Here is a 16267-nt window from a genome sequence, read left to right as displayed (position 1 = left end):
TACAGAAAAAAATGTTTATGTAAGACAGCTCTAGTACGGGTTTGCACCATGCCCCAGTATTTTTTGTCATCTGCCGATATATTTAATACTATTTCAAGAAGAACAGACCAAAGATGGAATAAAAAAGACCAAGAAGAAGACCACAAAGAAGACAGGATGATGAAATCAGAAGCTTTGCAGATGTGACTGGGAAATATAAATAAAAAATAAATAAAAGAAAAACAAAATATTCTGTGTTTCATTAACAATAGTAAGATTTTCAATAGACATACTTATTTTTGCCAAGACCCTATCAATTAAGAAAACAGGTTAGGTAGATGACTGGGAGTTACACAAAACAGTATTTATAAAATGAATAAATGGCCCCATCTGTTGGACAGTGAATATAGTGATGTTGAAAAGGATAAGTAACAAAGAAAAAAAACATAATTTCTATCAAATAATAAAAACCTCAACATTTACATTTTCTTGCACACTTTATTGCAGGATAATGACAAATAGATAACTGATATTATAAGATACCACATTTTCATTCTGGAAAACATTTATAAAGATTTAACCTGGTGATTTACTATGAAGAATAAGTACTTACCAACAGTAAATTTGCTTTAAAATATGTGGTTGGGTTTAAAGACATTGTAGGAAGTTGAACATGACTTGTAACCATGCATGAGAGTTTTCTGCTTTTTATCTTAACTCTGTTAGCTGTATATATTGTTTTAAATTGAAAACCTTTCCAGCCTGTTTCTTCTGAAATATCCTCATGGGCCAAAAAAAAATCAATGTGCAATGGTGGGGTTGTGCATGAACCAGAGCAAGAACTGCTTTTTCCCCCCACCACAAAAAAATTTGAAAAGCTGAAGAATTGATGAAAGTAACTGATTTAATGATCAGCACAGATTATGGAGCTGCAATCCTGAATTCACAGTGGCTACAGAGAGAAACCACCTCAGAACTAACCTTTGACCTTGACCCTAACCATCCACCATCCATCCATTTTCAAAACCGCTTATCCTGGTGAGGGTCGCGGGGAAGCCGGGGTTGATCCCGGCAGGCATGGGGCTCAAGGCAGGGATACACCCAGGATGGGACTCCAGTCCATTGCTGGGCAACACACACATATACAGGGCAATGTAGTGAGACCAATTAACCTAACTTGCATGTCTTTGGATGGCGGGAGGAAACCGGAGTGCTGACCCTCACCAATATATCCCTAAACTTTCCTTAGTTTGATGATTTGGTTCTCATTTTTGTCAATAAAGTTCAACTTTTGAAAACATTTCTGTGTGTGCCTGAAATGGATAAGAGTGTACTACTTATTATTTAAAAAGTCTAACACATGATTTCATCAACCCCATCGTCTCTGCATGCTGCTCTTGTAGCATTGTCTGCAGCCTTTCAATGTTTTCTTCCTCCTTCCTTGTCTTTCCTTTTCCCTCTGTCTGTCCTCTTCTCTCTACTGGTGGATCAGTGCTGCCACATCTGTAAGCTTCCCAGCATTTGACCACACAGACTGGTTTTCTTCAGATTCAACTGTTAAACACTAAACATTTCTTACAGTCTGACTGCTTATAGCAATAAGTAAGCCTGTAATAATCGGGATGTTTTTCAGGGCTGCTACTCAAGTAGGGCAACTTAATGATAAACAAATAAAATACTGCATAATAGTTAGTGGTGTACCTGAGGACACTCTTGTTGCAGTCAGGTAATGTTCAGGTTGCAAATTAACTGATATGCATACAATAAAGATACAGTGGAAATAATAGACACCGATCAGCCATAACATTATGACCACCTGCCTAATATTGTGTTGGTCCCCCTTTTTCTGCCAAAACAGCCCTGACCCATCGTGGCATGGACTCCAGACCTCCAGACTAGACCTCTGAAGGTGTGCTGTGGTATCTGGCACCAAGACGTTAGGAGCAGATCCTTTAAGTCTTGTAATTTGCGAGGTGGTGCCTCCATGAATCGGACTTGTTTGTCCAGCACATCCCACAGATGCTCGATTGGATTGAGATCTGGGGAATTTGGAGACCAAGTCAACACCTTGAACTCGTGATTCATCAGACCAGGCCACCTTCTTCCATTGCTCCGTGGTCCAGTTCTGATGCTCACGTGCCCATTGTAGGCGCTTTCGGCAGTGGACAGGTGTCAGCATGGGCACCCTGAGTGGTCTGCGGCTACACAGCTCCATACGCAACAAAGTGCGATGCACTGTGTGTTCTGACACCTTTCTATCAGAACCAGCATTAACGTTTTCAGCAATTTGAGCTACAGTAGGTCATCTGATGGATCGGACCACACAGGCCAGCCTTCGCTCCTCACGTGCATCAATGAGCCTTGGCCACCCATGACCCTGTCGCCAGTTCACTGCTTTTCCTTCCTTGGACACTTTTGATAGGTACTGACCACTGCAGACCGGAAACACCCCACAAGAGCTGCAGTTTTGGAGATGCTCTGACCCAGCCATCACAATTTGGTCCTTGTCAAAGTCGCTCAGATTCTTACGCTTGCCCATTTTTCCTGCTTCTAACACATCAACTTTGAGGACAAAATGTTCACTTGCTGCCTAATATATCCCACCCACTGACAGGTGCCATGATAATGAGATTATCAGTGTTATTCACTTCACCTGTCAGTGGTCATAATGTTATTATTATTATTATTATTATTATTATTATTATTATTATTATTATTATTATTATTATTATTATTATTATTTCTTGGCAGATGCCTTTATCCAGGGCGACTTACAACATAAGTGTAAAACAAAGTGCAAAAATACAGTTAAATAAAAGGCATCAATCATTACAAATTCATTAATCTAAAACATAGCAATTCAAAATACATTTTACAAATTCCAATTTACAATTTAGGTCCTACATCCTGGACGGTAAAAGCTAAGTGCTGTCAAGATGTAGAGTCACAGATGTAGAAAACAAAATCGAAAACACAAGAAGCATAATAAAACTGAGAAGTGCTATCTAGCAGGGATAAAGGACTAATATTACAAGTACTGTTGGAAAAGATGCGTCTTGAGTAAGCGCCGGAAGGAGGTCAAAGATTGCTGTTTCGACTTCGGTGGGCAGGTCGTTCCACCATTTAGGGTCCAGGGATGAGAAGGAGCGGCTCTGGAGGAAGGAGAGTGGAGAGGAGGCAGAGTTAGTCTTCTGGCACTGGAGGAGCGCAGTGGTCTGTAGGGGATGTATGGAGAGACGAGTGTCTGAAGGTAACTTGGTGCAGTGTGGGCGAGACAGCGGTAGGTGAGGGCCAATGTCTTGAACTGTATCGGGAGCCAGTGGAGGGAGCGGAGCAGTGGAGTAGCGTGTGTGAATCGGGGCAGAGAGAATACCAGACGAGCCGCAGAGTTCTGGATGAGCTGGAGCGGGCGGGTAATAGTTGCAGGCAGGCCGATCGGTTATGGCTGATCGGTGTATGTTGAAACATTGTAGGAGGCTGCTACTCAATTTATATAGAAGATTCGATATCATCTTACTGCATTAGTATTTTATTTTTCTGACGGGCATCTTTTGAAACCTTGCAATTTCCCAAACACACGTGTACTACTGTACTACTTAAGAAAAGATGGGCAGTTAAAGAATAACATTTTAGGCTGCCTGAGGCGATTATGTAATGGTGCTTGATCCAGCTATTGACTGTCAAGGTTGTCCACCTACTTAAAAAAAAAAAACAACAACAATAAAAACAACAACAACAACACAATGTACACTGCAGTTTTCTTTTCTATGGTCGTGTAGAGGGGCCTGTCAGTCATAATTAGAATAGAGTTGGTATTGGCTTCTGATGCTAATTAAATTAAACATTGTTTTGAAATGTTATTTTATTGATTTTATTTGGTGCACCTGGCAGACGAAAGAAAGTGAGGGAGGAGTTACAGAGAGACGTGATAGCGAACTGGAGCGTGAATTGTGTGGAAAGGATTAGGGAAAGAAAGGGAAACGTTTGAGCTTGTTCATGAACACTAGTGCTATTTACTTTAATATACGGATTCGGAAGGACTCTAAGGATTCATGCTCTGTTTCCTTACTGGTGGATTTACAAAACCAAATAGTGTTTTTGTTTTCCACAATAAAGCGCCCAAATGCACATTGCCTGCCAAGTGCTCTTTATCTACCCTTGGGTAAGTGAGTAAAATACTGACAGTGTAAAAAACAGGTTTGATTCTCAGGATTCTCACCACCAGAGCTCCAGCGCCCGCCAAAGCTTTAAGGACTCTTTAGATTTATATTTAAGTAACATGATATTCCTGAATGTAAGTAGCAAAACCTGCGGCTATCACATTACTCTAGTAATCGCTTCGACCTGCATGTTTGATTTAGGTGCGTATTCTTTATTCAGTGGTGTAATGACCAAGTGCAGGCTCTTAGGTAGAAAAGCAGAAAGGCAAACAATCCTAGAGGGGAAATCCAGAAGAGAAAACAGGAACAGGTGGTCGATCGGGCAAACAGGCTAAACTGGGAGATCCAAAAGAGGTGGTCAAGGACAGGAAAACAGGAGTCAGAACACGGTAGGTAAACAAGGAATATTGCTGAGAAATGATTCAGGAGTGAATGCAAGACTTTGCGATTAGTTTAAGAAACAATAAGGGGTTTATATACAAGACAGAAACACAGAACAAGTGCACATGGATGGAAGGAATGTAATGTGACTGATTGACCCGGGAACTGGGAGAGAGAAGCACAGGGATTGATACTCGGGAGAGAGAGACCTCTGGTGGTGAGCTGAAGGAATAGCAGGTGAGACCTTGACAAGTGGAGGCTCGATATTTTATTGGTCAAATCATCTGTTTGTAGCGGATTTCAACCACCACCTGGGATTTCTTGCGGTGTAATAAGTCAATTCACTAATTTGAGAGTGTTTACTACACCAGTTTGTGGTTGGTGTAGGCCAGCCAGAGTTGGGTTACCTTTTGGTGTCTTGTCCGGGATCTGCCCCTCGCTCTACTCCGCCACTGCCTGCTTTCGGCTCCGTGGCACGCTGGAGATGTTAAACATGGCTCCCGGGGGCTGCTCTCCTCCACCGCCAACGTCGTCAGTGGACTTCTTCTTCTCCTTCTCATTCTCTCCTCAGCTTGTCCTCAATCTCAGTAATAATGTCAGTGATGGGCTGAAAAGGGTTCGACATGGTGCCATCCTCCACCGCCTCCTCTTCCTCATCCAGCGTGGGCCTCCCTTCTCGCTCGGCCTCCTACCTCTCTCTCTCTCCTGCCAAACCACTTGCTCTGCTCTCTCGCGCTTGTCCTGCTCCTCCAGGGCTCTCTGCTCGGCTGTGTCCTTCTCCATGTGCTCATATAAGGCAGTGTAATTCTCGTCGATGTTGCTCAGCAGCCAGCCCAGCCCCCTCTTGACGTTGTGGTCTTGTTTCTTCCTGTTGTCCATCACAGCTGAGCACCGCTCAAATGTACACTTGTTCTCATTCTCCAACTCCTCCAGAGAGAGAGATTGGATTAGCTATGCCTCGTACAAGGCTCCATCGCAATCCTGCGTATTGGCCAGCACAAGCACAAGGTTTCCCAGTGATCCACGGGTGTCTCAGGACCACGGCCATAAGAACATAAGAAAGTTTACAAACGACTACCAATGGTGGGCAGATGTTCTCTGCATCTGGAAGTGCCTTCTCTTTTCTACTCGCTGGCTTAAACATGGATGAGAAACTTATCATCGCGGTGTCCAGTTTCCCCATTATTTATGATAGAGATATAATTCTAAAAATGGATGCATGGAAGAATGTTTCAGAGATCATTGGGAGTAGTGGAGTCACAATAATAATAAATACTTATTAATAATTGCGGAGAGTGATGTTTCCCCTATATTTTCAGGTAGCAGTGGAAACTATAACCATGAACACTACATCTCTACTTGATCCCTACCTGTTATTGCACAAATAGGATGGTTAGACCACATGTGAGTCAATGTGAAATTAATTTTATTATGTGATAGCATTTTAGTTTCCAATAAAATGTTTAGCCCCTCTATATGTAGAACTACACACAAACACTATTATATTGACATTACATACAGAAAGCAATCTACATACTGAGGTGCACATGTTTTTGTTTATAAAATATTATCCAAACGTAACTCCTGCAAAAGGGAATGGAATTCGCCCCTCTGTTGGCAGGTCTACAAGATCTGGTGGACCCACATGGATCTTCGGCGGTGACTGCGATTTCTCCGTAAATGCAGAACAGCAGCTAACACAAGTGCCTGTTTGCGGTCCATGGTGGAATAGGCAACCCGTGTTTGACAAGGGGCCGGATTAAATCAAAACTTTGACCCACCAGAACTGTACTCAGTTGCGGCTTCATTTTCAGTAAGATGACACTTTCTTCTAATCAGAAATGTAACCGCTATGATGTACAGGTTTGTAGTTTGATATTAACAGGTGGGTCAAAGTTTTGATTTAATCCGGCCCAAGATCCCACTATCCCACTATCCCACTAATGCACCCCATTTGTGCGTTTAGGTTTGCTGTCATTTTACTGTTGACATAACAAAATAAAACGCTCAACGTCTTCCTCTCCTTCACTCCTTTAACTTCTCTCTCTCCCTGTCTCCCCCCACTCACAGGGCTGGCCGCCAGCTAGACCTCATCTTCTTTAGAGGCTGCTCTCCTTCAACACTCTCCGTGACACCCATGGACATCTCGGACCACCACTTCATCTCCTTCTCCCTTTCCCTCCCGTCCCTCCCCACTCCACCCACTCCCTCTGTCACCTTCCGCCGTAATCTCCGCTCTGTCTCCCCCTCCACCCTTGCCTCCACTGCCCTCACTCTCTTACCTTCCATTGACTGTTTTTTCCATCTATCTGTCAACTGTGCTACCTCCTCTTTGTTTTCCTCCCTCACCTCCTCCCTTGACTCTCTGTCCTCTCGCATCTTGGCTCTCTGCTGTTCTCCGCTCAACCCGAACTAGTCTGCATGCCGCTGAACAGAAGTGGAAAAGGACCAAACTCCCAGCTGCCCTCGAAGTCTACCGCTCTCTACTGTCTACATTCTCCTCCTCACTCACCTCAGCCAAGAAGTTTTACTTGCAATCACTCTTCAAATCCACTGTCAACAACCCCCGCAAACTCTTCTCCACCTTCTCCTCCCTCCTTGCCCCCCCTCCCCCTCCTCCTCCCTCATCTCTCACTGCTGATGATTTCACCTCCTTCTTCTCCTCCAAGATTGCAGACATCCGCAGGCTCTTCAACAGTCCCACCTCCTCTCCCATCACACCCAAACCTCCCGCTAATCAAGCTTCCTTTTCTTCATTCTCACCTCTCTCAGATGCTGAAGTTTCCGCTCTACTCCTACGTCACAAAACCATGTGCCCTGGACCCTCTCCCTTCTCGCCTCCTCCAAGCGACCACTCCTGATCTCCTCCCTCCTCAACTCCTCACTCCTCTCTGGCTGTTTCGCATTTAAACAAGCTGCTGTCATCCCACTCCTCAAGAAACCAACCCTTGACGCCACTTCTCCTCAGAACTACCACCCTGTCTCCCTACCGCCTTCCTCTCAAAGACTCTTGAGTGGGCGGTCCACCATCAGCTCTCTGACTTTCTGTCCCAACACTCACTCCTTGATCCTCTGCAATCCGGCTTCCGCACAGCTCACTCCACTGAGACGGCTCTCCTGGCAGTCACTGACTCCCTCAGCTGTGCTCGGGTAGCCTCCCTGTCCTCAGTCCTCATCCTCCTTGATCTCTCCGCAGCATTTGACACCGTCGATCACTCCATCCTCCTCTCCTGCCTCGCTGACCTTGGAATCTCTAGGACTGCTCTCACCTGGTTCTCCTCCTACCCCAGTGACCGGTCCTACCAAGTGACATGGCGAGGTTTCTCATCCACCCCCCAACCTATCCTCAGAGGCATATCCCAAGGCTCTGTCCTGGGCCCGCTCCTGTTCTCTCTCTACACTTGCTCCCTGGGCCCCCTCATCGCATCCCATGGTTTCTCCTACCACTTCTATGATGATGATGCCCAGATCTTCCTGTCTTTTCCCTCTTATGACCCTCTCATCCCCTCTTGCATCTCTTCCTGCTTGTCTGCTATCTCCGCCTGGATGCACTCACACCACCTCAAGCTCAACCTCTCCAAATTGGAACTCCTGTTTTTCCCCCACTCTTCCTCACCTTCTGCTGACCTCTCCATCTCGATCCCCCTGGAATCCACCACACTTCCTCCTTCTTCTTCCGCTAAAAATCTAGGAATCACCCTCGATCCTGCACTCTCCTACACTCAGCACATTACCATGCTGACACGCACCTGTAGATTCTTCCTGAGCAACATACGCCGAATCCGTCCCTTCCTCACTGACTACTCGACTCAGTTGCTTGTCCAGTCACTGGTCCTCTCCCGCTTGGACTACTGCAACTCCCTCCTGGCCGGCCTGCCTGCAACTACTTCCTGCCCACTCCAGCTCATCCAGCACTCTGCGGCTCATCCCTGATTCGCACACGCTACTCCACTGCTCCGCTCCCTCAGACACTTGTCTCTCCATACATTCCCTCCAGGCCACTGCGCTCTTCCAGTGCCAGAAGACCAACTCTGCCTCCTCTCCACTCTCCTTCCTCCAGAGCCCGCTCCTTCTCATCCCTGGCCCCTAAATGGTGGAATGATCTTCCCATTGAAGTCAAAACAGCAGAGTCCTTGACCTCATTCCGGCGCTTACTCAAGACACATCTTTTCAGACAGTACTTATAATATTAGTCCTTTTACCCCCGTTAGATAGCACTTCACAGATTGTTATTTTGCTCCTTGCGTTTTTGATTTGTTTCCTCCTTGTTCCCTTTCCCGTAGCCCTTGACTGTGACCCTACATCTTGACAGCACTTAGCTTTTACTGTCCAGGATGTAGGTCCTCACTTACTGTACTTGCCTGTGTAAATTGTAAATTGGATTGTAAATGTATTATATTTTGAATTGCTCTGTAAATTGAATTTGTAATGATTGATGCCTTTATTGAACTGTATTTTTGCACTTTGTTTTGCACTTATATTGTAAGTCCCACCATCAGTAAGATCAATTTCCTTGCTGGCTCGCACCACTGTTTCACCCAGTTGCAGCAGTTCTCCATCATACTGAACGAGAATGTGTCACTGGCTACTCTTCACTTACTGCTGGGCTGATCTAGCTACTTCAGTCCCCTGTAGCAAGAGGGGACATGATGTGTTTGCCGCAAGATCATAATTGAAGCCAATGCATTTAAACATGGAGGATGTTATGAGGTTTGCTTTGCTGATGCACTGAATGTCCTTCCATCCTTTGTATACTGCTGCATAGTGAACACTTTGCTTTAGGTAAAGCTTCCACTACATTAACAATGGCATTGGGCAAATGAGAGCATGCAAACCAGAGCTCGGCTTTTAACTACTAATTTATTGCAAGAAGAGAGGTTCTCCACCTCCTTGTTTCACCTCATATCGGGTCTGAGACAGAGTTGATCTCAGCCATGTCTTGAGCCTTCTCAGGGCACTAAAACTTCTCTCTGCTACGGCTGAGGAAACAGAGACAATTAACAGCTGCCTGACAAGAGCTTCAACATGAGAAAACAATGCACGAACTTTTGTTGGCAGTTCTCTATATTTCTTTGCGGCCTCAGCACTAGAGTTGTATGAATACTTTAAAAGGAACATTTTTAAGGACTTGAATGTTGACTTTCCATTTAGGTGACATTTTTAAGGACTTGAATGTTGACTTTCCATTTAGGTGACCATGGCATGCTGAATCACTGAAGGCAGAAGAGTAACATAATTTATTAAGTAGCTATATAGTTAATATAGTTAACAAATGCTTGTGTAAACTGTAAGTTACCTTGAATAAGAGTGTCTGACAATAAACAAACAATAATAATAATAATAATAATAATAATAATAATAATAATAATAATAATAAGTGGAGATCCTTAAAGATGATGGAGAAGAAATTGAGAAGATTGTTGCAAAACTTTTCACAATGTGCCTCAGAAATAACCAAATACATGGAACAATGAAACCATCATTCTGTGCACACAAAGAAAATTTAAAGAACGATATGCTTACTTTCCATTTTATACGAAAAATTTACAAAGATATTAATAATTAATCTTCAAGACAAACTGGACTTTTCCCAACCAAGAGAACAATCAAGATTCTGAAGTGGATATAACATCCATATACAAGTTGTCAGAGAAGTATTGGATGTAGAGAATATGAGCTTGCTCTGTGCCTGGGCTTTATTGACTATGAGAAAGCATTTGAATTAAAATATACAAACTCAGTCTTCAAGGCTCTAAGAAAATAGAACATTGAGGAAACCTATAACTCATATTAAAATATCTATAACCAGGGATTTGGAGCAGCAACAGTTTTAACTGTTTTAACTTGCTTCAGCAAGTTAGTGGCTGCTCCAGCTCCGTTCTGCACTCTGGCTCAAATTAAATAATAAATTGTATAATTATTATTTGAAAGAAAGGGATATCACTGATTTGCAAAACATGAATTAATTTGTGTTAGAAACTTTATTCTGACTTCTTTCCACCTGCTCTAAATCCATCAAATGCTTGAATGCCATTAAGACTGTACATTCACTCTGTACATTCCCTCCAGATCTCTCTGGTCCTCCTCCATCACAAGACTAACTTTGCCTCCTCTCTGCTCCCCTTCCTCCGGAGCTGGCTCCTTTTCATCACTGGCCGGGTGAATGACTAGAGGTCAGACAGTAGAGAGTCCATGACCACCTTATGGTGATTACTCAAGACACATCTGTTCTGACTGTACATGTAATATAGCAGCTTATTTTCCTGAGCTGTTAATGTTAAGTGTTTAATTTTACACTTTATATAACTGTTTCATTATACTGTGAGTATTTTTGCACATTGCAAGTGTGGACTCGAGTTGGTTGTATAAATCAAAGGACAAAAAACAAATTTAAATGCAGCAACAATTAGAGGTCCAAGGGGGTCAATACTTCCTATAGTCACTGTGTGTATGTGTGTGTGTGTATATATATATATATATATATATATATATATATATATATATATATATATATATATATATACACACACACAATTACATAGGTACATTGTGTCAATACAGTATGACTATAGTATCCTCAAGTTCCATGAGCTTTTTTCACCAAACATTTCATTTGTCCAGTCAATTGCAATTATTAGCATTGATTTCAGATATAGGAGGGTTAATATATTCCTATATTTAAAATTTGGTACATATATTTATTATAATCTATAATTTCTGTAACCTTTCTGAAATTAGTTTGAATAAGAAACATAATTGGTGGTTAGATAAATGTGTATTAGACAGCACAAATAATACATCATTTATAACTTATAGATCTAATTTTATAATCAAATTAGTCAGTCTACGATCAATAATAAATTAAATACACAATAAAAAAATTAAGGTACTGCTACACATTACCCTAACGTAACAGTACTATTTCTGAACAACGTACGTTTATGAATACGATTATTAACAACTGAGTGATGAGTATGCTTTTAGCAAAAATACTAACTGGTTGTTAAAGTTCTCACTGAATATTGGCACATCTGCAAACGTAACAATAATACAATGCAATTTAAACAACTCTTGCTTTGTAGCTTCCTTACAGAAACTTGCAGAAATTCGGAAACAGTAAAATGATTGCATTTTACAGTTCCTGAATGTAACAACAACAAAAAGTTGTACTCGCAGTAACCCTATCATATAATCTCGTATTTCGAACCACATAAGAAACTGAATTTGGCGCAGTGATCTTAACTTGCTCCCCACAATCACACGCACACACGGAAGAACTCGCTTCCTCTTTGTCATACCGCCTCTCGCGAGGATGGCCGAAATCTCTTAGAAGCGCTTTGCATGCTGGGAAGTCTTTCCTTTCCCTCTGCGGCCATTTTTGAGTTGCAAGTCTGGTAAGTTGAGCTCCGTATTTTGTGATAAATTACATTGGAATTTAATTTAATTCGAGATAGTGAGACCAGGGTTTCTCGAAAATGAGATGTTAACCTCTCATTTGTTTGGTTTAGGTTGGACCAGAACGGAGTGAACCGCGAAAATGGTCGCCGCCAAGAAAACGGTGAGTGGACTGCTGAGGATGGTATGGTGTGGCCGGTGCGCTGCCTGCTGGAGCGGTGCTTCACGTGGAGCGGCTGAGTGTAGGCCGCATGCATCTAGAGACGTGCTTTAGGTTTCGTAAAGTCTCACTTTTTCACCTTGTAACAAAACCAATTTGAGCCGATGAGAGAATGAAGACGACGACGTTTTATATGAAACACGCACAACGTTATACATAATAAAACCCACGCATGTTAGGTGACGTTGGGAGCGAAATTGCAGAGATCAGTTTAAATTACTGTGACAGCGGCGGCTTTAGTCTTAATTTATTCGCTTATTATAGTGTTTTTATTAATGTACTGGATATACATGTTAATTACTGAATTTAAGCGACTTTAAGGTTTTCGTTTAATCGATGTAGTTGATCGTGTACAGCTGTTGTAACTTGGCTAATACTTATTAAAGCATGACTAATTTCTTTGAAATGGGCCCTACAGGTATTTATGAAATATTTGTAATGTGTTTAACGTTCAGGCTATTTGTACTATCGGCATGAATTCTAGGTGTGCACATGTAACGCACCTACATAGATCGCAACATGCTCAGATGCGTTCCTTGTATATTGTAGTTTTGCAGGAACAGGGTTTGAGTGTTTTTATCACTTCTGTTACTGTAAACCAGGAGTTCCCAATCGTGGTCCTGGAGAGCCCCCTACCCTGCTGTTTTTTGTTCCAACCGAACTCTGTTACTGTAACGTTAATTGAAGTAGTAATAAAAAAAAAAAATCTAAGCATATAACTTATAACCCCCCTTCTGTTTACAATATTAAAATTCTCTGATTTAGGAAATTAAGGGTTCAATTAAGTCATTGAGAGCTCGGTTGGAACAAAACCAGCAGGTTGTAGGGTGTCCTCCAGGACCAGGGTTGGGAGCCACTACTGTAAAGAACTGTAATTTAATTTCTTGTTCAAAGGTCTGTTTATAGTACTTTGAAATAACATGAGGACAGGTGTGATTTTTCAATTCACATTAACCTTGTACTTTTCCTCCTCAGAAAAAGTCCCTGGAGTCCATAAACTCCCGGCTCCAGCTGGTGATGAAAAGTGGTAAATACGTGCTTGGGTACAAACAGACACTGAAGATGATCCGTCAGGGCAAAGCCAAGCTGGTCATCCTGGCCAACAACTGCCCTGCTCTGAGGTAAAGACCACCGATGTGCTGGCCATTGGATTTCATTCGTCACTTAGAAAAGTTTAGACCACATTATGTATGCCAGTCTAGCAAACTCATATTCAGCACCTAAATAGGTAAATGCATTGTACAGTCTGAAATAAATGTTCTGATCTGTGTTTGGAAGCTGACAAATAGTCATTTTTAGGATGATCTGTTAGTGTTGATTAACACAGCTGGGCAAGTGTTTTCAAAGCAGTGCTGTAAATGCTTGGTGTAGTTCAGAGCTGTCATTTGCAATTCCTACACTCTTGACATTGTGAAAATTTTATAGTGTTTCTGGTTTTTGTAACACTATGTAACTCATACTAGTTTTGTTTCATGGGCACTCATCGTAGGAATATCTTATCTACTTGTCTCAAGTTGTATGGTATGGAATAGCAGCTTCTTTTTCCTAGTGTTTCCTTTTATTTTTTCAATGTGAGCCAAACATGCATGTTCTGATGGTGGAGATTACTACTATTACTGTATTCTGTTCTATTATAGCCAATACATTTGTGATTCATCCATCTTATTTGTCCTGCAGTGAAATTTAAAATGTGAAACACACCCAATGGAAGAAAATAAAAGAAAAGCACTTAATTTACTTTTAATCTTTATTATACATTTGTTAGTGTTTTATTAATATGGCTCCAAAGTTGTCACTGTAGTAGGCTTAATTTAAAATGTCTTAATGCACAAACAGTTTTCTCTATACTAGGGGTTATACAGTAAAGCTTAAAATAATTCTTTTCTTTTTCAGAAAATCCGAAATTGAATACTACGCCATGTTAGCCAAGACTGGAGTCCACCATTACAGTGGAAATAACATTGAACTTGGCACAGCCTGTGGTAAATACTACAGAGTATGCACACTGGCCATCATTGACCCTGGTAAGTAGTAATTTGGTTTCATTTTGTGAATCAAACATTTGTGTTAAAAAACAAAACAGAATGCACCCATTTCAATTTTAGTGAAGAATAGTTTGCTAATATTAATAAAATATACCTCGCCTATTTATATAAAATATTCCTAGAAAACTAATGTCTGGCCTTTTGTTTTGTTTTTCAAACATTCTGGATTAATCGTCCTTTCGGGAGCATTGCATTTTGTTGTTTAATGTTAACTTAGGGCCTTCAAATATTAGAAGCTTTTAAAGTGCTGGAACACTCAAATCCCTTCAGATATTTACTAATTACCTATTTTCATTGAGCATATGTACCATGCTGTTGTGCAGGTCTATAAAACAACTCTTCCTCATAGTATAAAGCAAGAATATTTTGTCTGTATAGATAGTTACTGAAATATAGGCAATGCGTATACTTTCAAAATAAAGGGGAAAGTATGACTTGAGATTTATGACTAGAAAATTCTGCAAGTTTCCAATTGGGAAACCTACAGCACATTATTAATCTGATGCCTGGGTATGCTTCTTTAATGCGAATCATTCTCGCCTGTTTGATCTATCCATGATCCAATCAGGGCTAGACATTCGCTAGATTAAGACCTTCATTGTTGTCAACAGAACTGACTTGGTGTCTTTTCTGTTTTTATTTCTGCTGGTTACATGTGATTTTGGCTCTACTGCCTTAGACTATTTTTATGCCAAACCTATATCATGGATTTATTAAAGTGTATAAGGCAATAACAATTAGCTTTTTTTGGTACCACAAAATGCATTTTGCTAATATGCCTTTATTTACTATATTCACTTTATTGATGGTTTGGATTGATTTGAAATAGATTGTATGATGGAAAACCAAAAAGTTGACCCTTTTACTTTAAATTTCCACAGGTGACTCGGACATCATCAGGAGTATGCCAGAGCAGCAGGGGGGCGAGAAGTAAATTCACATTTTCCCAAATTGTTATAAATAAATCCAGTGGAGAAAAACAACTTGTGGTGGTCATTTTTAATATGCTATGGTACTTTATGCCATGTGTACAAGTCTGTGGATTTGGCATATATATTCAATATATTGGTTTATATGCCTAAACCAGTGTACCTGATGTTTGAAATAGTTGCATTCTATTTAAAACGGTCAAAACAGATGCTAGTTTTTCAAAAGTAAATTCCTTGCTATCCTGACATTTAAAGATATAGTAAATTGTAGACCTTATTAAAAAAATAATCAAATTGTGTGAATTAGAAGTTTTGTATAAAAAAAAAAAAAAAAAATGCATTTCTGTCACTTCTGGTAATCCATTTTTAAAATCTCTAGCAAGAGCCTGTAGAAATGGAAATTCACCAGGAGCTTGGGGCCCAGACTGCATTTTAGATAAGCCTTCAATCTTAAATTTAACCAGTTTAAAATCCAGTTCCAGATTTGTTGATCTGGTTTACCTAAGCTTTCTTCAGTATTCAATCTGAATACAGGTGTTCAGTTTGTTAATGTGCCATATGCCAATTCTGGATTTAGGTGATGGTATAAAGTAGTCCTTCCTACATGTAAAGACACGGATTCTTTGGGAAGTAAACGTGAGTTGTATTTCAAATTATATTTACAGATATACAGATTTAGTTGAGTAAATGGTGCATTTTCAGAAGTTCTAGAGGTCTCGATTTATACAATTAGTTTGTTCACCCTAAAGATTCTAATTAATATAACTACCTTAAGATACATTAATTAGAAACTTTAGGGTGAACAAACTAATTGTATAATCTTTCCACAATTATCCACATTATTGAAATATTTTACATAAAAACTAACTACCTTAAGATGTAAAATTTTTCAACAAACTCTTAAAATTGCCAAAATAAAGAGTATCATGAAGGCTGTAAATACATTAAACCAAAATTTGTATATGTAAGTATATGCACAAATTCTCCCTGATACCTTTACCTTGGTTTTTTGGGGGTTGGATGGAAAGATTGTGTTTTCTGTAAGTTGTCACTTCAATCCCCATGAGGTCATGTAAAGTAATATGTAGTGATACAAACTGGTGAGGAAGGAAAAACCAACATAAAGTGTCTCAATAAGGTGATGGGCACCACGAGCCG

At 40.8% G+C, this 16267-nt stretch overlaps 1 protein-coding gene and 1 non-coding gene across 2 annotated transcripts; both read left to right on the top strand.

The window, feature by feature from the left end:
* The first annotated feature begins 11807 nt into the window (after window positions 1–11807).
* On the top strand, window positions 11808–15163 carry rpl30 (ribosomal protein L30). Its single transcript, XM_066690615.1, has 5 exons — window positions 11808–11914; window positions 12029–12078; window positions 13111–13256; window positions 14029–14159; window positions 15062–15163. Exons 2-5 carry the CDS (start codon window positions 12058–12060, stop codon window positions 15112–15114), a joined length of 351 nt encoding a protein of 116 aa, XP_066546712.1. The 5' UTR covers window positions 11808–11914; window positions 12029–12057; the 3' UTR covers window positions 15115–15163.
* Window positions 14704–14837, top strand: LOC136714233 (small nucleolar RNA SNORA72). The gene has a single exon (XR_010805017.1). It is a non-coding gene; the product is annotated as a small nucleolar RNA SNORA72 (small nucleolar RNA).
* Window positions 15164–16267: the final 1104 nt, after the last annotated feature.

Source organism: Amia ocellicauda, chromosome 18 (genome assembly GCF_036373705.1).
Source record: "Amia ocellicauda isolate fAmiCal2 chromosome 18, fAmiCal2.hap1, whole genome shotgun sequence".
Taxonomy (NCBI): domain Eukaryota; kingdom Metazoa; phylum Chordata; class Actinopteri; order Amiiformes; family Amiidae; genus Amia; species Amia ocellicauda.
Note: the sequence above shows the minus strand (reverse complement) of the source record. Positions and strands in the feature narration are given on the sequence as shown.

Excerpts from the sequence above, each read along its gene's own strand:
- rpl30 (XM_066690615.1), top strand. The coding sequence starts at position 12,058 with ATGGTCGCCGCCAAGAAAACG. Across the intron at positions 13,257-14,028 it reads AACAACTGCCCTGCTCTGAG|AAAATCCGAAATTGAATACT; the intron begins GTAAAGACCACC and ends TTTCTTTTTCAG. Across the intron at positions 14,160-15,061 it reads ACTGGCCATCATTGACCCTG|GTGACTCGGACATCATCAGG; the intron begins GTAAGTAGTAAT and ends AAATTTCCACAG.